The 20,582-nt window shown below is 54.2% G+C and overlaps 8 protein-coding genes across 8 annotated transcripts; 4 read left to right on the top strand and 4 right to left on the bottom strand.

The window, feature by feature from the left end:
* Positions 1 to 238: 238 nt before the first annotated feature.
* On the bottom strand, positions 239 to 3,220 carry BDW74DRAFT_179195 (uncharacterized protein; the record flags this gene model as incomplete). Its single annotated transcript, XM_073729400.1, has 7 exons — positions 239 to 301; positions 398 to 517; positions 630 to 848; positions 2,536 to 2,652; positions 2,709 to 2,829; positions 2,920 to 3,005; positions 3,092 to 3,220. 7 exons carry the CDS (start codon positions 3,218 to 3,220, stop codon positions 239 to 241), a joined length of 855 nt encoding a protein of 284 aa, XP_073582828.1.
* A 1,340-nt stretch (positions 3,221 to 4,560) lies between these two features.
* On the top strand, positions 4,561 to 6,299 carry BDW74DRAFT_155088 (ankyrin repeat domain-containing protein; the record flags this gene model as incomplete). Its single annotated transcript, XM_073724779.1, has 1 exon — positions 4,561 to 6,299. A coding segment is annotated over exon 1 (1,696 nt), but the record flags the coding sequence as incomplete, so codon positions are not given.
* A 1,384-nt stretch (positions 6,300 to 7,683) lies between these two features.
* On the bottom strand, positions 7,684 to 8,664 carry BDW74DRAFT_185773 (alpha/beta hydrolase; the record flags this gene model as incomplete). Its single annotated transcript, XM_073731116.1, has 1 exon — positions 7,684 to 8,664. The coding sequence occupies one exon, from the start codon at positions 8,662 to 8,664 to the stop codon at positions 7,684 to 7,686; it is 981 nt and encodes a 326-aa protein (XP_073582830.1).
* Positions 8,665 to 9,227: 563 nt separating this feature from the next.
* BDW74DRAFT_179198 (uncharacterized protein) lies at positions 9,228 to 9,947 on the bottom strand (the record flags this gene model as incomplete). Its single annotated transcript, XM_073729401.1, has 1 exon — positions 9,228 to 9,947. One exon carries the CDS (start codon positions 9,945 to 9,947, stop codon positions 9,228 to 9,230), a length of 720 nt encoding a protein of 239 aa, XP_073582831.1.
* A 638-nt stretch (positions 9,948 to 10,585) lies between these two features.
* BDW74DRAFT_155090 (uncharacterized protein) lies at positions 10,586 to 11,955 on the top strand. Its single transcript, XM_073724780.1, has 3 exons — positions 10,586 to 10,791; positions 10,855 to 10,921; positions 10,984 to 11,955. Exons 1-3 carry the CDS (start codon positions 10,756 to 10,758, stop codon positions 11,826 to 11,828), a joined length of 948 nt encoding a protein of 315 aa, XP_073582832.1. The 5' UTR covers positions 10,586 to 10,755; the 3' UTR covers positions 11,829 to 11,955.
* A 555-nt stretch (positions 11,956 to 12,510) lies between these two features.
* On the top strand, positions 12,511 to 13,802 carry BDW74DRAFT_179200 (ankyrin repeat domain-containing protein; the record flags this gene model as incomplete). Its single annotated transcript, XM_073729402.1, has 3 exons — positions 12,511 to 12,601; positions 13,075 to 13,398; positions 13,468 to 13,802. The coding sequence occupies 3 exons, from the start codon at positions 12,511 to 12,513 to the stop codon at positions 13,800 to 13,802; spliced, it is 750 nt and encodes a 249-aa protein (XP_073582833.1).
* Positions 13,803 to 14,203: 401 nt separating this feature from the next.
* Positions 14,204 to 18,107, bottom strand: BDW74DRAFT_185774 (uncharacterized protein; the record flags this gene model as incomplete). The annotated part of the gene is made up of 8 exons (XM_073731117.1): positions 14,204 to 14,358; positions 14,409 to 14,792; positions 14,842 to 15,535; positions 15,754 to 16,912; positions 16,962 to 17,108; positions 17,153 to 17,362; positions 17,414 to 17,899; positions 18,030 to 18,107. 8 exons carry the CDS (start codon positions 18,105 to 18,107, stop codon positions 14,220 to 14,222), a joined length of 3,297 nt encoding a protein of 1,098 aa, XP_073582834.1. The 3' UTR covers positions 14,204 to 14,219.
* BDW74DRAFT_185776 (uncharacterized protein) lies at positions 17,996 to 19,937 on the top strand (the record flags this gene model as incomplete). Its single annotated transcript, XM_073731118.1, has 3 exons — positions 17,996 to 18,502; positions 18,552 to 19,259; positions 19,323 to 19,937. The coding sequence occupies exons 1-3, from the start codon at positions 18,320 to 18,322 to the stop codon at positions 19,935 to 19,937; spliced, it is 1,506 nt and encodes a 501-aa protein (XP_073582835.1). The 5' UTR covers positions 17,996 to 18,319.
* Between the last annotated feature and the right edge of the window lie 645 nt (positions 19,938 to 20,582).

The following is a 20,582-nucleotide window of genomic DNA, read 5'->3' on the forward strand; positions in this document are numbered from 1 at the left end:
GAGCTTCAGGGGTGAGCTCTCAAGACCACGCCAATTTTCCTTAAATACCATATGCAGCTGCATGCCTGAGACCAGAATATGCCCCGGTATGGCCATAATGCTAGCCGAAGATCAACTTTATTCCTACCATATGCTCCACAAACTACCTTGTACCCTCGGACGAAGCCGCAGAAGTGGCATCCCGACAGACTTTCAGCCAGTTTCGCCCGTCCGTGACTGCCTAGGATGGCTATGGTATTCAGAAAATCGGATTGTCGCGGACTCCGTCTGCCGTAAAGTTCCGAAAATAGGCGCCTAGGTTCTAGCAAGAGCAATGGTAATGACCCCATCAGTCAGTAAGGAGGTCCAATCACAATCCATGCGCTCCAGTCCTAGGTAGGGCAAGGCAAGCACTCACATCAACCAAAATAGACGCCTTCTCAATCCGCTCTTTGAACTGCGGCAGATACCCCGCAATGCAGGGCTCGTATGCACGATCGACCAAATCCATGCTAAACTCACGCCAACAGGCAAGGGCCTAGAGTCCGGCCGAAGAAAGGTCGTACGCGTTAACGTTATGCCCGCAATGACCCTTCCAGGTGGCCTCTAAGATTCCGTAACCGCACCCGCGTTCCAGGATAAATACTTACATCATTGTACTGACATACTGCCAGTTCTGCAGTATTGACATCTGCAATCATTTCAAACTCGTGGCTGGAGTCGAGGATGTATCGCGTCGGCTGATCATCAAAATCCCCCGCGACGGTCACAACTTCAGGTTGTTCAAGCTGCTGCGATGTGAAGTCATCTGGCGTGCTGGCGTCGTCCAGAGTAGCGCCAGAGAGAACCTGATCGATGGTGTTGAAAAGCTAGAGGGGTCGCTGACTGTCAGAATGTAGCTCGTTACAAATTCTATGGTACCTAGTGGTATCCGTGGTCCAAGGTTACTGGCTTACTCTGTTGAATACCCTCGCTGTCAGCCCGTCGGGGCCCAGGTGCCGGTGACTGTCCTGCCACGGCATGCGGGGCAGCATGGGCGCCGCGGCTCTAGTTTCTCTGTTATAGTAACTGATCCAGTAAAGCACGGACTGTTATGCTGGTGTATTAGCCTTGTGCCGGAATACGTTTGCCAGGCCCGGGGGTGAGTGCTCGTCCTCCTGCTGGGACCAATTACCTGGATGTCTGTGCCTTTGTTACGCTCAGAGAGCTCCTTGCCGTCCCTCCTAATGACTCGGGAAAGGCTTTACACATCGGCCATATGTTTAACGAATGTGGTAGTGTCGGACATGGCGGTGATACAGGTGCAGGTGCTCAGTGCCTTGATCCAGGAACGGGTACCTAGGTAGGGTAAAGAGAGATGGATCTGATTGTAAGCTGCAGATGACGGGAAGTAGGCGTGGGAGCTTTCACGGTTCTCATAGCTGGGTACCACAGCTACTTCCAAGGTTAGTGTGGTGGGGTAGGTAGGTATGCCTGCATGTAAGCTGGTGATCAAGCTGATCCGCAATCTGCTGCCGATCACCCTCTACTATCTATGTAACAAGTAGACCTTAGAGCTAGCTCTTATTTCTACGGGCGTGTGTCCTGGCCTATCAATGGTAAGCTTTGGCACCGCCAATGTATTATAAAGCAGATGAGTATATATTATACCCCGATGGGCCTTATTCTAGGTGCCCATATCTGCTGATCTGCAGATGATCTTGATTCCACAACCGATCCAGTTCCCCGCCTAGCTACCAGCGCTTGGACCACTTGCAGTCTTCTCAGAGTCAGTGCTCTGTAACGTGGCGCCACTGCCATCGCCCATGTGGAACAGCATTTTGCTGCTGTGGCGGTGATCACCATAATCTACACCTTTCCGCTCAACCAACGACGGGCCTAGGGCTGCAGGAAATCGGGACCCCTACAAAACTACCACGATCATGCATGGGAGATCCTCTGCAGCTGACGAACTCTCACCTCGGCTCATATACTACGCATGGAGCACGGATCACACAAGGAGCACGAGGGCTACAATTATCCAACGGGCTCAGCGAGTGGCGCTTAGAGTACCATACCATATACTCCGACTTATAACCATAGGGAGGGGACTGATGATTGTACCAATCTCGTTTCCGGCTTCAACAGTATACACCGTATTCATGATGATTCTTTACTAACTCCGGGCCAAGCGTCTGGTCTCAGTTCTCTCCAGATGATTATATCTCGGCGAAATGGTATGCGAGTGCAACAATTCATCCTTGTCTCTGCCCTATCGTACGCACCAGCAAAAGCTAGCTTAATCATTTGAATGATTCGGAGACTATCAGTACCGCCACACTAAACTCCCGTCGCAGATACCCTGCCCCCCAAAAAGCAGGCCACGGATACGGCGATCACGATACCATACCGTACCTAGGTAATCCCAGCCCAGGGCCTGACGCTTACTCCTCGACCGTCGCTTCTGGTACGTATGCTCCTGGGCTCTAGCAAAAGAGTCAGTCCACTATGCTCCATAATTCTATAAGCCAATGGTATGTCCCATCAGCTCTGGCACCAGGTCATCTCCAAACATACCTTGATAAGACCGACCCCCGCCGAGACATAATTCTTCAGAGATGGCGCGACTTCTTCAGGGACCGCGGCTCTCTTAGACTCAACTGTAGCAGCAATTGCCGCCCAGGTGTCCACGAGCTAGGTTCCCAGCTGTCATTTACCCAAACTAATATGAGCACAAGCCGTACGGGTACCTTCCTGTAACATTCCTGAACATCTGCAACCTTCTCCTGGCTCAGCGGGGGCCAGTAAAGATCTGGGTTGGATGAGGGGTCGCTTCTGGTCCTTGATGCCGCCAATACCCCGCAGGATATCCTGGTACTACAGGTCCAGGAAGATGTCGGTTAGTCGAAGAGCAACAATCCATACTACCATCGAAGCCTCAATCCAACCTTTGAAGCTAACGGGGTGCCTCTCTTAGGCTTCTCAGGAATGTGCGGGGTTTCCTCCACAGCCATGGCTCGCAGTCGGCCCACGAAGCCGCAGATGTCCTAGGTAGGGAAAGTTAGGTTGCGCTGTCATCCTGCCAGAACCCTGTTGGAAAGCGGGGGGTGGGTAAGATTAGGAAAATACGTACCATGGCTCTATTGGCTCTATTGGCAACGTTACAGTCAGTCAGACCATCGGCGAGATCCTTGATGGGGTGGGAGAGCCTCAGCAGGGCGTCGAAGCTGATCATCAGTCTGGGGGTGCGCGTTGTGGACATTTTGGGGGAAAGGACGACGTGGGATCTTGAAGGGAAGGCTCGCAGGTATTTATATCTCTTCTCTTGGCGACCACTATCTAGGTACCTGCTTGTCGTCATTTGCACGCAGTGAGGGTCTCAATAGGCTGTGGGCGAATATGGAGATACCCAGGATGATCGTCGATGGCGTGGTGACCCTTTTGACGATTTCCAGGAAGTGGATGTGATGTCGGAGTGCCGTAGTAGACAATCCCTGAATAGCCTGGAGACCTACCCCTCTGCAACAGATCCGATCGATGATCTCACGGGATGGCATGCGGATCAAGCTATGATACATTGGATGCTGATCTTCTTCTCTCAATGAACGTGGTGAGAGCTTCAGCTTATCATTTGAAAACAATAAAATCATTGTAGTCTCTATACTATCATGCAGGCTTAGAGAAAGCGCTCAGTTAACATCATACCTAGGTATATCCCAGGGTCCAGCGCCGAGGTTGTGCTCTCAAATATATATCTTCCAAAATTCTACTGTGGTAAATACTCTCTATCCCACAACCGAAAGTTGTTTCTTCTTACTCCCTAGGCCCAAGAACTCTCTTACTCTACACGCTTCGTCCACTCTCTTCCAAAGTAAGGAAAACCGCTTTTGACCGCTCTGACACCCAACTTGGAATATTTTAAGGTTCAGCCGGGGCGCCATGGACACGCGATCGAGAAGCGCTCCTTTAGGACTTGGGACGTACTGACTTGGGTCGAAGTGCCTTACCAACAGGACCTTATCTTATTCCAAATAAGTGCCCTTGTCCAGATGCCTCTACGAAGCCCACGATGATCTAATGAGGGTTAGGGCCGGGTTCTAGATGCCGTCTGAGTTGGAGGCGGAGAAATTGCGGACCAGCAGTGGATCCTCGACATTCAGAACGTGCGTATAACAACCAATTGTTTGACCGATCCCCAAGCCAAGGGTCTACTGACTCGGGGTCTAATATCCGAGGTTCAATAACCCCAAATAGAGTTTGCTCAGTGAACCGTGAAACACTTTGCGACAATCTAATTGGCACCATGCCCGCCAATTGTGTCGGCAATTGGACGAACCATGGACCAAGACCACTGCGAGTCATGCCATGCGCCCAGCCAGCCACTCACCTCTGAATGCCCATTGTGTGCCTTGATCGACCCCTGGCAAAACAATCGCACTACCGTCTCGCCTTCACTGCCTCTGCCAATGGGGATCATCGTGCCTGCCTTTCATCTGAGGTGCATCGGAGATCTCGTGGCTGTGGGCCTGCCGTAGCTAAAGCCTAAAGGTCTGCGTGTTCCTTATTAACTGGCCCACCCCGTCTTCTCACTCCGAGGCCTTTCTCGCCTTTCTCCAACTCCGATTACTTGAAAATCGTGGTCGCAATGCCCCCCGGCGCAGAAGACGCCATCCGCGCCGTCTCGGCCATGGCCACGCAGCTCGGCAACAAGATCTCCGTGCACATGCTCGACCTCATCAGTACCACCAACGACCTCCCACACGGCTTCCGCGAATTGTCAGCGACATTCCTCGACACGTGCCGCACGCTGTGGGCCATCGAAGGCGGGATCACCGAGTTGGTCTCTGCAAACCGCGCCCTCCCCGAAATCGTGACCTCCGAAATCGAAAAGAAGTTTATCGCCGCGTACACCGATTTCCAAGCTCTCGAAAAGCTAATCCTCAAGCTCGTGCAGTATGAGCATCGCGGGACGTGGGGGAAGCTGCAGCGGAATTTACATCGGCCGGGTCAGGAACTTAATCGGATTCATGAGAGTTTGAAGGGCATTAATGAGGCATTGACCATTAGCGGGATGGCGTTCCATTGGGAGATGGGTGAGGTAAGGCCTGAGGAGTCTGTTGGTATTGGGTATGCGAGTCTGGCGGCGGCGCTGGATCGCATTGCCAAGGGGCGCTCCGCGATGGCTGTGAACAAGGTCGAACGGCTGTCGCATCGCGATAGCCAGGCGCAGTCGGAGAGGTCGGATCGCTCGTCGAGTTCGAGGACGCCCTCGGTGCCTCCGAAGGATTCGCCGGCGCATTCGAACTCGCATGCGCATGCGCATGCGCATAGTCGGTCGGTGCATATGACGGTGCCGACCGTTGATTCGCATGACCGGTTTGAGCAGGAGGATGCGAATGTCATTGCGGACGATACATCGTCGATTCTCTCGCTCAACGGATTCCTCGTCTCGAATTCAACCCGTGGAAGCGAACGGTCGGCGTCGCTGGAGCGGCACTCACCAGTACCAGTATTGCGTCCCCAAGCACCATCGGTCAAGACACACTCCGCCACGACCTCTGTGAGAGAAACCTACGCCCGCCAACACAGCGAGTTCGTCTCCAAGCCGAACACCTCAAATACCCAGCTTAACGCGCTCAATCTACGCGAGAGCCTGCGAACCGCCATCCGCTCGCGAAACCACGCCTTGCTCGAACAACTCCTGTCCAACGGCGTCTCCCCGGACGCCGACGACGACTTCCACCCCCTTGCCGAAGCAATCACGCACCACGACACTGAAAGTACCCGGATCTTGCTGCACCACCGCGCGAACCCGAACCAGACTCCGACATGCAGCAACGGCAGCAGCACGAGTACAACCCTCATCCAGGCCATCCGCGACCGCGCCCCTCCTCCCTTACTCACTCTCCTCCTGGAAGCAGGAAGCAATCCAAACCGGAAAGACAACGTCGGCAAGACGCCCCTCTGTGAAGCAGTCCAGACGAACCAAGCTGCCGCCGTATCAGCCTTGCTCGACCACGCCGCGAACCCGAACCTCCCCGGCCCCGAACACGCATTATGGTCCGGCATCCACCACCCAAACTGTCTGCGCATCTTGCTGGCCAGGGGTGCAGATGTTTCCAAAGCACCGGGGTTAATGGAACAAGCAACAAGCGTAAACAATATCGATGCAGTCCGCGTCCTACTCGAAGCAGGAATCTCCCCGAACACAAAGAAAGACGGCGTGTATACGCCTCTCTGCAGCGCGATCCGCGACGACAGAGAAGATATCGTGTCTCTGCTTTTATCGCACAACGCAGACCCCAACCTCATGGCGTCCGAATATCCCGCGTGGAAATGCATCACGCATAACCGACTGCACTTCCTCGACCCGCTTCTTGCCGCAGGTGCAGACTTGGTGAATCCGCCCGGGATAGCAGAGTGCGCGGTGAATTGCAATAACATAGATGCACTACATTGGCTCGTTCAACATAACGTTGATCTTAACGCGCGGAATGGCAAGGGGTATACACCACTCACCACGGCCCTCCGCGAGTCGCGGACTGAAATCCTCTCCTGGCTGCTAGAACACGGCGCAAGCCCTACACTTCGAGGCGAAGACTGGCCGCTATACATGGCTACAAAATCACCGCAACTTCTTCGTCTCCTCCTTCCGCAGATCAACTCCACACATCTATCCCAGCACAAAGGCGTCCTCGAGCGCGCCGTCCGCGAGAACCAACTCGAGAGCGTGAAACTCCTCCTTGAAGCCGGCGCCTCAACGTCCTGGAAAGCCGGCGGTGTGTTCAGTCCACTCACAACTGCGCTCCGCGAGCGATACGTACCTATCGTGCGGTATCTGCTAGACAACGGCGCAGATCCAAATGAACCGGGTGAACATTTGCCCCTCGTTAAGGCGATAAGACGGCTTGATGGTGGGGATTTGTCTATGGTGGAGCTGCTTCTTGAACGAGGCGCGGACCCGAATCTGTGTTATCGCGAGTGGAGTGCGGTTATGCAGGCTGTTGAGGATCGGGATATCAGTGTGCTTAGGACGCTGATTGAGAAGGGGAGGACGGGGGTTGATTTGAGTCAGACGGATGAGAGTGGGAGGAGTGTGCTGGAGATGGCGGAGGGGGCGGGGTGGGAGGAGGGGGTGAAGATGCTAATGGAGGCGGGGAGGTAGCGAAGTGCTGTGTTGACGGATATAACTTTTTTATGTATGATACCTACTACTGTAGCATTTCCTGGCGTTTTCGAATTCCATTATTATATACCTACCTATGGTACCTATACAGCAGACGCTCTCTGTACGACCCAAAGGCACATCCCTGGCCTTAGATGTAAACGACGGCCTTACCTGGGTACCGAGCTGTAGCTGCCCTGCCAGACAGGCTTCGGTGCCTCTTCCCCGAATGCACCTCAAACCTCCGCACTTCCAAGACACCGATCGGTGGAGAATGGAGATCTGGGACCCTGACGACCACCATATCACGCTTTAACCGGGCGCGCAGAGCATCCTTGCACTAGCTAAAACCTAGCCCAGCAGGGAGATGTGAAGCGCATACTTACAACATTGCCTGAATCCCCCCTTTTTAAGTCTGTTGTACTGCGCCCAAGCTCACATTGAAGTTATCAACAATGTCTTCATTGATCTATATCTACCCTCACAGAGCTTGTCTATCTATCATGTCTATCTAAGCCCTCTATAAACCCAAACCCCAAAACAAACCTACCTCATCCCCCCTAAACATTCCCAACCAACCTCTCCAACCACTCCCCCCTCGCCCGAAACGCCCGTTGACTAACCTCCGCCCCAGGCGCAAACGTATCAAACGCATGCCACGCGCCCGGCCAAACATGGAACTCCGCCTGCACGCCGTCCCGCCATAGAGCCGTTGCAAAAGCCACATCCTGATCACGAAAGATATCCGCCTCGCCGACATCAATGTACGTGCTTGGCAAACCTTTTAATCCCCCCTGAGCCTCCGCCGCCCGCGCCGGAAGCGTGTAGGTGCTGCCCCCCTCCCGACCCTCGCCAAGGGCTAGATCCAGACCGTGAGCGTTATCATCTTTCGTCCACGGCGCCACATCCCCGTACTGCTCGATCGAGAACGAGGATATGCTATCCGAAACCCACGGGTAGAAGAGCATCTGGCCCAGGAGTTTCGGACCGGCTCTGTCCCGAGCTAGGAGGGATACACCAGCCGTGAGATTCCCACCCGCAGACCCGCCGCATGTCACCAGTTTATCCGGGTTAAAGCCGATCTCGCTTGCGTGGGAATGCACCCAGCACAGCGCCGCATAACTATCTTCCACCTGCGCCGGCTGCCGGTGTCCAGGGGCAAGACGATACTCCGCAGAGACAACGACAACACCCATTTTCTCGATGAGCGGGAAGAGCGTATTCAGTCCGACGAACCGGTCTGCCGTGACGTGGCCGCCGCCGTGAAAATGGACGATCCCGACTCTTTTCTCATTTGGGAGGCTTTTATGTTCCGGGTTCGTTGAGCGGAGGATGGAAGCCTTCATTGGACCTGCGGGGCCGGGGATATCGATCTCCTCGTGGGAAATGGTTTCCTCGTGGCCGGCGCTTATAGACTTCCAAGAGAGGAGTGCGGCTTTGCGACGGGCTTCGAGGTTTCCGCGTAAAGGGAGTTTCGGGAAGCGCGAGTGCGCGTGATCGAGTTCGGGGTCGAGGGGTGGGCGCGGAATAGTGGGAGACATTCTGCGGTGATGTTGTTGCGAGATTGGGTTCGACCGACTTCGTGGGGTTGGTAGTTAAGGTTGGTGATGGGTTCGTGAACTGGAAGCTGGCGGGTGTGGTGGGCTTAAGTATCCCCCGTGGACCCATCGCCCCACTGTTTTCTTCGGGGAGGATGTGATTTGTGAGGGTTCTGTAGATCCGTAACCTTGGTTAGAGAAGGTACCCGAGGTTATCCAGATTCGCCACGCCCACGAGCCCACGAGCCGCACACAGGATCAGGAAACTACCATCACGGCCAGCGTAAATTGATGGAATTGACGACTATGGGCGGCATTTCTGGATCCGAGGGTTGGGGTCCGAAAAGGTCTACCTAGGCTTGGGCTTCTGATTCGAGATCCAATCAAAGTTCATGCATATAAAGGGGTACTATGACATACCGCATTGCCACCTCCATCAACCTGGCCCATCAACGGCCCCGGGGGAAAATAATGTATATGTATCTGCAATGATACTGTACATTTGCGCTAAGAGACAAGCCGAATAATTGCCACGGCGCCCCAAACCGCATATCCATAGAAAATATTCAAGGTTCAATCTTCACCGGCGGCCTAACCAGCTCTCCACGGTCACTCTGATCATCATCCTCATCATCACGCGCTGCCCTTGCCTCAAATTCCTCTTTAATCGCCTTGGTCGCATCAGGCGCACCAAGAAGAAGATGGAAGTATCCCCGACACCTACCAAACATCTCAACGGCCTTGCTCAAGCGCCCAGGTTCATTGTCCACCCTAGCATGAAGCAACGCAGGCACTGGTATATCATCACCCGCAAGAAAAGTCCCCCAGAAATGCTCATTCAAGTCATAAATCTGGCGATACAGATCTCTAAGCTGCCAGCGCAGGATCTTAATCTTAGCCGTATAATCCTCACAATCCAGCAACTTCTTATCATTAAGAATAATAGCACTCTTCGGAACCCGCCCAGCCGCCGACTCCGTAATCCCCTGCAACGCCTTGAGGTCCAGATAAAGCTTCGCACTAAGACTTATAAAAGCAACCAGAATATCCAGATCCCCCCAGAGCTCGATAGCCGGCGAATGGCCATGCATCTCCTCAAACACATCTGCGTCTTTGTCAGCTATCCATCCAATCTCCGTATTCGGGCCGCCCGCCCACTCATACGCAAGATACCACCAGTGCGCAGAATTATAGAGCTCCTGGTCCCGACTGAGCTCGAGCAAAAGAAACGGCAGACTAAAGCGCACCCCGCCCTCGTCACACCGGTCATGCCGCAGGATCTGCATGCAGTGTCTACACTGCTGATCGTGCGCGCGTCGACATACGTTTCCACCGCCGGCGTCGATGCGCAGAATTGCGGCGTGAAGTAGAGGAACGGGTCGCGGTCGGCGCGGTGGATGTCCGGGTCGATGCGCGCGCAGTCAGACCGCAGATTATCGCGCTCAATAATGCACCGTGCATAGGCAGTCGTTTATTCGAAGCACAGCGGCATGTGTTTCTTGGAGTCGAGGGTTCGGTGGGCTGCGCTGCAGTATAGCACGAGCTTGCAGTCTGGGCAGGAGATGAGCGGGGTGGGCAGGGAGGGGCCGGTTTTGCTGCAGCGGTAGCAGCCGTTGGTGAAGGGGAGTGGGGGGCCGGAGGAAGGTGGCATTCTTCTTCTGGAATTGGACGTTGGGCTGTGGTGGGGGTATTGGATATGCACTGATGTACGGACGAAGATCCGGGGAAAATCGCGTCAGCCCGATTCGGACGCGTTGGGGGAGCGCGAGATCAGGTGACTAGGGCTGGGTTCGGGAATTTGATAATCCGTGCCGGCTGGTCGGGTCCGGTCGCGGCCCATAAGTCATCACGCTCTGACCAATAAAAAGCTTGAGCTGTCACAGGATTCTCATGACAGCTTGGGGGCTGAACCGCGTAAGCCGTTGCTAGCTTAGCTATAAAATCAACATTCCGCCCGTCCATAATTCAGAGGTACCAATACTCTGACTTACGCGGCTCAATATAGCTTCAAATATAGGGTTAATCCCTCACACTAGCTAAGTGACGTGATCTTAGTCGGCCCAGCAGCAGCCATATATATTCGACGCCAACGCGATGTGGGGGAAGAATCAATTCGATGTTGATGGCAAGGTATGCACTCGCCGTTTGTACCCAAGGGCATTTGAAACTGACGTGATTGCGTACCTACTGTAGTCCGTCATAATCGCCGGTGGCTCCAAAGGCCTTGGTCGCGAACTAGCCCTACAATTGACACAGCAAGGTACTCCCCATCTTAACCACTACCATATCCTCCACAACCAGACCAAGACTAATCCGTACCAGGCGCAAACGTCACAATCCTCGCGCGCTCCGCCGGGCCCCTAGAAGCAACCCGAACTGAACTCCTCAAGCACACTACATCCCCAACCCAAATCATAACCGCAAAACCCCTCGACCTCAGCGACGCCCCGCTAGTGCAGCAATACATAACCTCCCTGCCAGCACCCCCAGAAATCCTCTTCTGCGTCGCGGGCGGGACATCCTCCGAAATCGGCTTTTTTGCAGATATCTCGAGCAGTGATATCGAGTCCTGCATGCGGAATAATTACTTGTCTGCGGCGTATATCGCGCATGCTGTGTTTAAGCGGTGGGTTAGGGAGCCGCCGACCAGTTCAAACGGGAGTCGGCATCTTATCTTCACGGCGTCGACGGCCGCATTCCTGGGATTACCGGGGTATGCAGCGTACACGCCGAGTAAAGCTGCGACGAGGGCGTTGGCGGATACGTTGCGGGCCGAGGCGCTGCTTTACTCTAGTCAGCAGAATATCAAGATCCATTGTAGTTTTCCGGGGACAATTTACACGGATACATTCTACGCTGAGCAGGCTAAGAAGCCTGCGCTGTTGAAAGAGATTGAAGGGACGGCTGAGGATAAGGGCGGACTTAGTGCGGAACAGGTGGCGAGCGGGATATTGAAGGGCTTGAAGGAGGGACGGTTCTTCATTGTCACGGATGGGGAGACGGAGCTTGTGTTGAATGGGATGAGGGGGATGAGTCCGAGGGGTGGTGTCCTTGGGCTTAAGGACTGGGTGATCGGGCTTGTGGTTTTATGTGTGTTGCCATTTGTGCGGATGGGTTGGGATCGCAAGACGGTGAGGTTTGGGAAGGAGATGCTGAAGCAGGATTGAAGTACGGGATAAAAGCGACCTAGGAAGGTCCATGGTTCATCTGGTATTTGGACCTAGCACTAGCAGGGGCGTTTTTTATTTCTATGTATAATATGACAATCCTTAAGGTATAAGTTTCTGGTTAACCTTGCTTGAACTTACATTTATTTATATTCAATTACCATAGATAAGTAGTGCATTGACTTTATAAGTATATTAAATAAGTTTCAAAACACTTGGAAGCCGGCTTAATAATCCAGATACCAGGGCTCTAGATCTTATTTGATTTACACGATCTGCGCGGAAACTTTACTGGTGTTCGATAACCCTAAGTACAGGATCTAGATAAACATAAAAGTCTGTGATACGTACTTACCTTACCAAACATATTTTAGCTGGGCTGATTCTCCAGAGCGTACCTAGGTAGGTAAACCCCATGCCGAGTCCTCACACCATCAGGATCCTTTTAGTTGTCTTAGTTGGCAATGTGATAGGGCAAGGGTGTGACATTGGCGCATGCAGGGTACTTCTGGCAGGGTCCACGTGTCTGTCACTGCAGCAAGCCCGCCCCCGATTCCTGTCTGACAGCCGCTGAGTTGACTTGAGCTTGGTAGCTTAGCGTATCTAGGTATTTATTGGTATTAAAAGAGGCCAGACCCGCTGTTCACGTATCCCTTCCCTGCCCGTCACAATCCATACAGATATGCCCGCTCCACTGCCACCCGAGATCCTGCTCGAGATCGGGCGCTACATCACATCCCTGGCAACATTACATGCGCTCTCTCGCGCAAACCGTCAGTTCTACTGTCTTCAACTCGCTACTTTACGATTTAGACGCCCGATCGCCGCCCGGCCATAGCGGTGCGATTGCATGGGCGGCGGAGCATGGGCGGCTGGACATTATCCAGAAAGCGCTGGCCCACAAAACCGAGATCCAGGAGACTGGGATAGCCATTCCCACCGAACCCCCCAATCCATAGCATCAAGTTGAACCCCGCGAGGTCTATGGGCAGTGAACGCTAGAGCGCATTGAGCCGGATATAGATGGGCCGCGGCATCCGCTGTGTATCGCCGTCGAGCACGGACACCGCGACATTGTGGACTTCCTCCTTGACCGGGGCTGCGACATTAACATGCGCGATTGGGACGGGCTGGCTCTGCTCTGTCTCCCGGTGATCCACGGCTACGGGGAGATTCAAGCGTCTGCTGCTGTCGTGGGGCGCACTGCAAGACTGCGACGCGAAGAATCGACGCTACCGACCTTCAGATATCGGCGGTTTCACCAGCGAGTTCAACCCAAACAGCGCGGTGCAGATCGCAGCGTGGCAGGGGGATGTGGAGCTGGTGCGCATGTGCCTGCAGCCGGAGTACTGGCCCGGCTCCGACGGGGATCCAACGCCGAGGCAGCTGCAAGATGCATTCCGGAGTGCCCTGGTGAATGGAAAGAGGGAGGTCCTGCCGCTGTTGATAGGCACCGGGATGGATCTGAATTGGCACTTCCACGACCCACACCCTGGGAAGTTTCTTTCCAGCTCCCCGCTGCTTTGGGCCGTGGAGCAGAACGACGTCGAGCTCGTGCAGTGGATTCTGGGTAGCAATACTGCCAGCTAGGATGAGCTCCATCGAGAGCTTTACAATTCGCCGCTCTCCAAGGCAGTAGAGAACAAGAATGTGGAGATCATCCACCTTCTTCTCCCGCATTCAACCAACTGGCATCACGTCTGGACGTTGGCCATCAGCATGGGGAACGCCGACGAACAGATCGCACGGATCCTACTGGAGCACGGCATGCCGCCCGAGTTAAGAGACGCTGACAGGCCACCAAGGGAACCGGACGGGGCGGCTTCTAGAGATGTTGACCCGCTGTCACCACTGGCCCGGGCAATCTTCAGTCGTCACTTGGGACTCGTGCAGCTGCTTGTCGAGTACGGCGTCAATGTCAACGCCAACGGTGGAGAGTTGGAAGAACTGGCCTCGGCGGGGACGCTTCTGTAATCCGCTCGACATGGCAGTCGGTATAGGCCATGCGGAGGTTGCGGAGTTCTTGAGGGCGCATGGAGCGAAGGAGACGCCTACAAAAGACATGCTTCAGCGGCCGAAACATAAGCACCCTGGCGGAAAGGGCCGTGTCTGGGCTTGGTTGAGCCTGAACTGCAAGAAAAGGGCTGTACAGGGGCGGTCGGATGGAATTGAGGAGAGAGTAGAGGAAGGAGAGGGCAACAAGAGCCTGAGGCGGCCTTGGTACCTGCCTAGGTACCCTTGGGTAGGTAGGGATCAAGCGAGGTAAGAGCGACCCTGGGCACCGTGTGATCAATGGTCTTCATTGGTCTTGTCTCTTCTCCTTCTTCTTCCTTTCTAACGATACTTTTGGGAAAATCAAGTTGCACTTCTATTATCAAAATGAAGCTTTATCTACATGTCATTCCTCGGTGTAATCCGCAGTGGACAGCTTGTGATTCCCATCTCCGGCATCCCAGCGTACTCCAACGGGCCATTGATCTCGAAATCGGATGACTGTCGCAAGATAGCAGCAAGGCCAATTTGCAGCGCCCTGTGATTTGTAAGCCTGACTGTTCGGTAAAGGCGTAGAGACCAGCTTACATTCTCGCTAATGGCATTCCCGCACAGCGATGCCGTCCCCTTCCAAACCCCAGATGAGACGTGATATTCGGCCGATTGAGAATGAACTTGTCCGGGTCTGGGAAGGCCCCTGGGTCTCGATTCGCCGCTGCGTATGTCATGGTGATGGGAGACTTGGCTGGGATCTTGCGACCGTGGAGTTCGATGTCATGGGCAGGTGTCCGGCAGAAGCCCCGATACGGGACGTACAGGCGAACGAACTCTTCCACTGCGGCGGGTATGAGCGAAGGGTCAACCCGCAGCTTGGACTGCAGCGCTTTGTCCTTCGATAGGTGATTGCACATGACGCCGAAGAGGAGCGGTGGTGCGACCATGCCAACGACGAGGGATTGGCGGAGACAGCCACTATACAGGTCAGTCGAGGCCTTCAATGGCGTTCGGAACGCTCGCTTACATCAATAGTTCATCTCTCAGGGGTTGGCCGTCGGAACCTCTCTCCTGCAGCAGCGACGAAGCCGGGTCTTGCTCTGGGTCTCGTGGAGACAGCCTTCGATCGGCGAATAACTTTCGAGCGATGGCATACAGCTTCTCGGACTGCGTTGACGTCTCCTTTGCATCTTGCCTCCGCCAGGCATTTACCCAAGCAGCAGCTGTCTCCGCCAGCATTGGCGCCGTCTCATCCTCCAGATTCAGCCACGTCGTCTCGACCCAGGCCGCGAAGATGGCCGCAAAGTCGCCGCATATGTCGCCTCCTCTATTCTCAACCAGCTTCGCAAACTCACGCTCAGCATGTTCCGCCAGCATTGGCTCTATGCGCTTTAGTCGCTTCGGGCGCAGTGTGCGATCCAGTGCCGTACGATAAGGCGTGTGCGCTGGCGGGTCAGTATTGAGCGGCGGCCTTCGAATCCCTCGAGGATCGCTCGGGATGACGGCTTTGACCGACGAGATAAATGTGCCAGTATCTGATGCCGCATTCTTGACGTCCTCGTATTTCGTCAGGAGGTAGAAGCCGCCATTATCGGTGGTATGCGCGACCGGACAACGCGATCGCAACTCGGCGAACTGAGCGTAGATCTTCTCAGGGTCGTTGTCTTCCACCAAGGTGAAGTCGTTTACATTTTCATCCCTCTGATACTGTGTCTCGGTCACTGTTGAGGACATGGTGAATGCTCAAGCTATGCGGACCAGATATAATCGGCAGTTAAGCACGGAAAATAAATTGTTTTATGCGATCGCCCATCTCCAACGGCCGACCGTGGGGACGATAGAGACAATCTGGGGACACTTTTTCTAGACGAGTCATGGTGGGGACACATTTAATTCCTTCATGGAGACAGCTACAGCTCGCACCGCTCAATATACGCACTAACGACCTCCTCCATCTCCACTGCGACCCCCCACTGCAGCGACAGCCCCCGGAGCAGTGTACGCATGGCAGTTAGATCGTATGACAAGTCCCGAACCACATACTTATCCCTCGACATCCCCGACGGATCGAATGCCCCTGCCACAAAGTCCAGCGTGTGCTGCATACTGTCTTCACTTGCTGCCGATGTGCTTGGATCCATTTGCAAAGCCATCAGTGCCGTGTCCCAGTCGACGATAGCCGGATAAACGACCTTCGACACCCCTGCTAAGGTGAAGGAGGTATAAGTCGTCGCTGCAGCAAATACTGCACCCGGAATGTTGATATCGTACGCCATCCCGAGAGGCAATTGTGCTGCAATGGCTTGCATGTTGATTGCATGCAGCAGTGTGGCCCGTCCTGCGGCACTCTGCGCCCAGCGACCGGGGTTGATCTGGCTTTCCTCTCGCTGACTCCCACCAAAAATATTCTGTCGAATGCCGAATAAATGACACATTCGTCTCGTGCCGCGCGCCGTGCTCACTACCGTGTCGAGACAGATCGAGTGCCATTGCAGCAGGGCGGTTAGCCGATCGGTCGGCGATAGACGGTCACTGTTGAGAATATTCCGACGCAGTCTCCGCAGCACCTTCATCAAATCTTGCTTTGAGGGCATTCCAATAGGTGGCGGATTGGTTCGGTTCATCTCGGAGACAAGGCATCGAATGCCCTCGAGGACGACCTTGTGATGGAAAAGCGAGATGTCATACGGCGAAGGGCTGCCGACGGGACTATCAGCCCCAAACAAGCTGTGATACACGTCGCAGAAACGATTTTGTACGGGCGGGTATTGCTGCATCAGTTGCGTCCAGTCCTCGGCACTCGAAGCATTGAATGCTGCATCGCAGCTGGGCATTGGAAGGGCATTGGCTGTATGCCGTGCGAATGTCGGGTTACCACTGAACTGCGACACCACCCCATCGACTATGTACAACCCAAGTAGAGTGCGCATCATCGTTTCCTGTGCAACCCACAGGTACCAGGCTTCGTGTTTCGCCGTTGGACTATCCATCTGGCTGGGCAGGGTGGCCGCGTTGGCGGCGTCATACATTCCACAGTGACTAGCCCAATGGATGCCCAGGCCGTGAAACACTTGACTGGTGGTCCGAAAAGTTCGATTCTATGCATCGTCAGAAGGCTTCGTTCCGAAAGGGGGACTGTGTGTTTACCTTGGCAAGAGCGGCGTATATCTGGCTGAGCAGGACAGTCTGCACCAACTCAACCCCAGCACAAGAGTCTGATGGTCGACGCCTAGTAATCATCGTGTGCCATGATGTTGCGACTGCAGTATGAGCAAGGCGCCAGAGCACATCGGCCTGATACCATTAGCCTCGTCGTGTCTTTGGCGGGCAGGACAAACCTTCTCCACAGCATCGCGACTACCTAGGAACAATGCCCCCAAGGCAATGGCGTTCAGCAGAAGCGGCGGCGCACAGTCTCGAAAGACAAATGTTGGACGATGGAAGATAGGAAACATGGGTATGATGTTTTCGAAAAACATATGAAGGCTGCCGTCCAAGAACCGGGACGTTAACCCGGTCAGGCTTGCTGGTGTGGTGACCGTGGAGAACTGCTAACGTTAGACGTGGACTTCCTCATGAAATTCGCCTAGGCGACACACTGTATCACTGATAAGACTGCTGAGAGACTGCACGGCTTGTCTCCCGTCATCAGCAATCGTACTGTTCCCCGGCGACGATTGATACGCATTGCCCATGAAGTTTCCCTGGGTATTAACCATCCCCAACGTCGCGGGTGCCAATGCGAGCGGTTGCTGCCAGATGGTCGGGTCAATCGACATTATATTCTGCAATAGCTCCTCCGAGTCGGGCCATAGTAGACTAGATGCTAGATCAACTGGCAGCGGACGATCCTCCATCTGCGGCTGTGTATCATACAATGGTAGACAGTTACTTCCCGGTAATTGGGCAGTAGATACATCATGATCAGTTATTGTCGGCCAGTCCGTCGGTGCTGCCAAGCTCTGCGGTGTAATCTGAGATTCAATGTTGGTGGTCTTTTCTGGCCGCTCTTGGTGGAGCCTAATGTGCCGATTCAGCACGTCTTGGCGAGAGAAGCATCTTCCACAGATGGAGCATGGGTATGGCTTCGAGCCGGTATCTAGACAGTCAGCAAGCTGACGAGATAACGGTAATTGAGGTAATGCATACGGATTCGTTCATGGCGCTGTCGGCAGTTAGTCTATGCTTATCCCGACCGGAATCATGAAGCCTTACCTGAAGGTGCTCGCGTTTGGTATAGCGCTTAGGGCAAAAGCTACACTGCAAGTCCAGTTTCTTCCTTTGCCGAGCCATCTGGAGACAGAGAAAATGGAGAACAGAAAGAGCGGGAAGGCTGGGGGTGTCCCCATTATAAGGTCCCCACTGCAACCCCGCAACTTCACCCCGGATTGTGGGGAACACACCCCGGTATCTGGATGGAGACATGTTGATCTCTCGTCAAGGGTTTAAAGACTCCCAGCTGCTGTGGACCAGGATGGAGCTTTCGACCACAAAACACTGCCGCCATGGACGCCGTCACTGCAGTGCAGGAGAAGCCCTCCCTGGCCGAGGTCGAAGACGCGAGGAAGAAGGTCGTCGTCGAGGTCTCACACTACGAGCCTCTATCAGAAGAAGAGAAGGCGTTAGATCGACGCGTGAACTTCAAGTTGGACTTTATCCTGCTCTTAATTCTGGCGATCGGATTTATTGTGGGTTGCCATTGACACACTTCAACCAAGACTAAGCTAACAATTGCAGCTGCTCGGTATCGACAAGACCAATGTCGGCTTCGTTGCGACAAGCACCTTTATTGAGGATGCAAACTTACATCCGAACGACATCCCCAACTCTCTATCGCTGTTCTCTGCAACCTACGTCCCCCTGCAGCCCATCTCCGCCATGATCGGCCGCTATGTCGGGCCCAAGTGGTGGGTGTGCGCGCTCATGATTGTCTGGGGCAGTATCTGCATTGCCCATATCGGCGTCAACAGCACGCCTACCTTCCTCGCCCTCCGTCTCCTCCTCGGTGTCGGGGAGTCCGGGTTCACACCGACAGCGTACTACTACATGTCGCTCTTCTACCCCAAGTTCTCGCTCGGGTTCCGCATGGGTCTGTTCTCGGGTATGTACTCGGTCGCGGGAGCGTTTGCAGGTCTCCTCGCGTACGGTCTGTTGCATCTCGAGTCGCCGGTGCTGCATGGGTGGCAGACGGTGTTTCTATTCGAGGGCGCGTTGACGGTCTTCGTCGCGATTCTTGGACTCCTGGTTCTGCCGACAACACCAGGTAAAGCATGGTTTTTGACGCCCGAGGAACGAGCCCACGCCGTGAAGCGCATGGAGCGCGATGACGCTCGAGCCGGGGAATCAGCCGAAGACGAATCGAAAATCACCATGCGCGATGTCCTAGATGTCCTGAAAGACTGGAAGAAGCTGCTCATCGTCGTGTTCAACATCCTCTCTGTCTTGGTACGTCCACCCAACATCCACCCACACCCTATTCAGGTAGAAATACTAATTGTAGATATCCAGCCCGTAACAGCATTCACAACCTTCCTCCCCCTAATCGTCTCAGGTATGGGCTACGCCGGCGTAAAAGCAACCCTCATGGCGGTCCCCCCCTTCATCGTCGGCACAGCCGGCCTAATAGCCATCGTCTACTCCTCCGACAAACTCCGCGAGCGCTCCCTACACACCGTCTTCGGGATGGCGCTCGGCCTAATCGGGTGCGTCGTGATGGCGACCTCAGCCAACCAAAAACTCCGCTACGGCTTCGCGCACGTCTGTTTGGCTGGTGTATTCGCGGGCGGTCCGCTTGTCGCTGTATGGCTGGCGAGTAATACACCATCTAAAGCTGCCAGGTCTGTGATTCTGGGGATAAATGGATGGAGTAACCTGGCCGGAGTCATTGCGGGACAGCTTTTTAAGAGTAAATATGCGCCGGCGTATAAGTATCCGCTTGTTGTGACGATGGTGCTTATTGCGGTGGGGATGGCGGGGTTCCTTGCTATGAGGGGGGTTTATATGTGGGAGAATCGGAGAAGGAGGAAGATTATGGCGACTTGGGATCGGTCCGACTTTGAGGAGGAGAGGAGGAGGGGGGATAAAAGGGGGGATCAGAGGGTTAGTTGGGTTTATGCTTATTAGATTGAGATACCCGTGGGAATTGGAGTTTGTGGCAGCAGAACGAGCGTACATGTATCAATGACCTGGACATCTATATTTCAACCCTTGAAATTGCGCAAGGTGGATAGTAAGGTACCCTTTGCCCATCATTTCACACAATGCTGTTGTTTATCTACCATAGCTTGTTAGAATCCGATGGATGTAGTCTATGTACGCGCCTGAAGCAGCCTGCCTCAGAAATAATAAAAGCAAAGCGTGCTTCCAGAGTCCAGTCCCTCCAACGTCATAACCGCTTAGAGCCCTAAACAACCCCAAGGTCCTTTGTTCACTAGCATGTATACGGTACAGTGAGTCCGGTACAGTAGGTTCGGTACAGTAGGTCTGCTACAGTACGTAGTATCGTACAGAACAGATAATAAACAGGGGCCTCTCGCCGACTTGACTAACCCCGAATCGTCATCGGTCTGCGTGTCGGGCCTCTTCTTTCTTTTCGTGTACTGCATTTTTAGGCTCGGGAGGGGATGGCTTGTGGTTACACGGCGATGAGGCTGTGCTTCTCTCCCCTCCATCCTTCTCCCAGCCAGTCACGCGGACCATGTACTGCATTCTTGGACAGAGGGAGGGGGTGGCAGAGGTAGATATTGCTTACTGTGAGGTTCGTGTGAA

This window comes from Aspergillus multicolor (assembly GCF_047715735.1).
Source record: "Aspergillus multicolor strain CBS 133.54 unplaced genomic scaffold BDW74scaffold_16, whole genome shotgun sequence".
Classification (NCBI taxonomy): Eukaryota; Fungi; Ascomycota; class Eurotiomycetes; order Eurotiales; family Aspergillaceae; genus Aspergillus; species Aspergillus multicolor.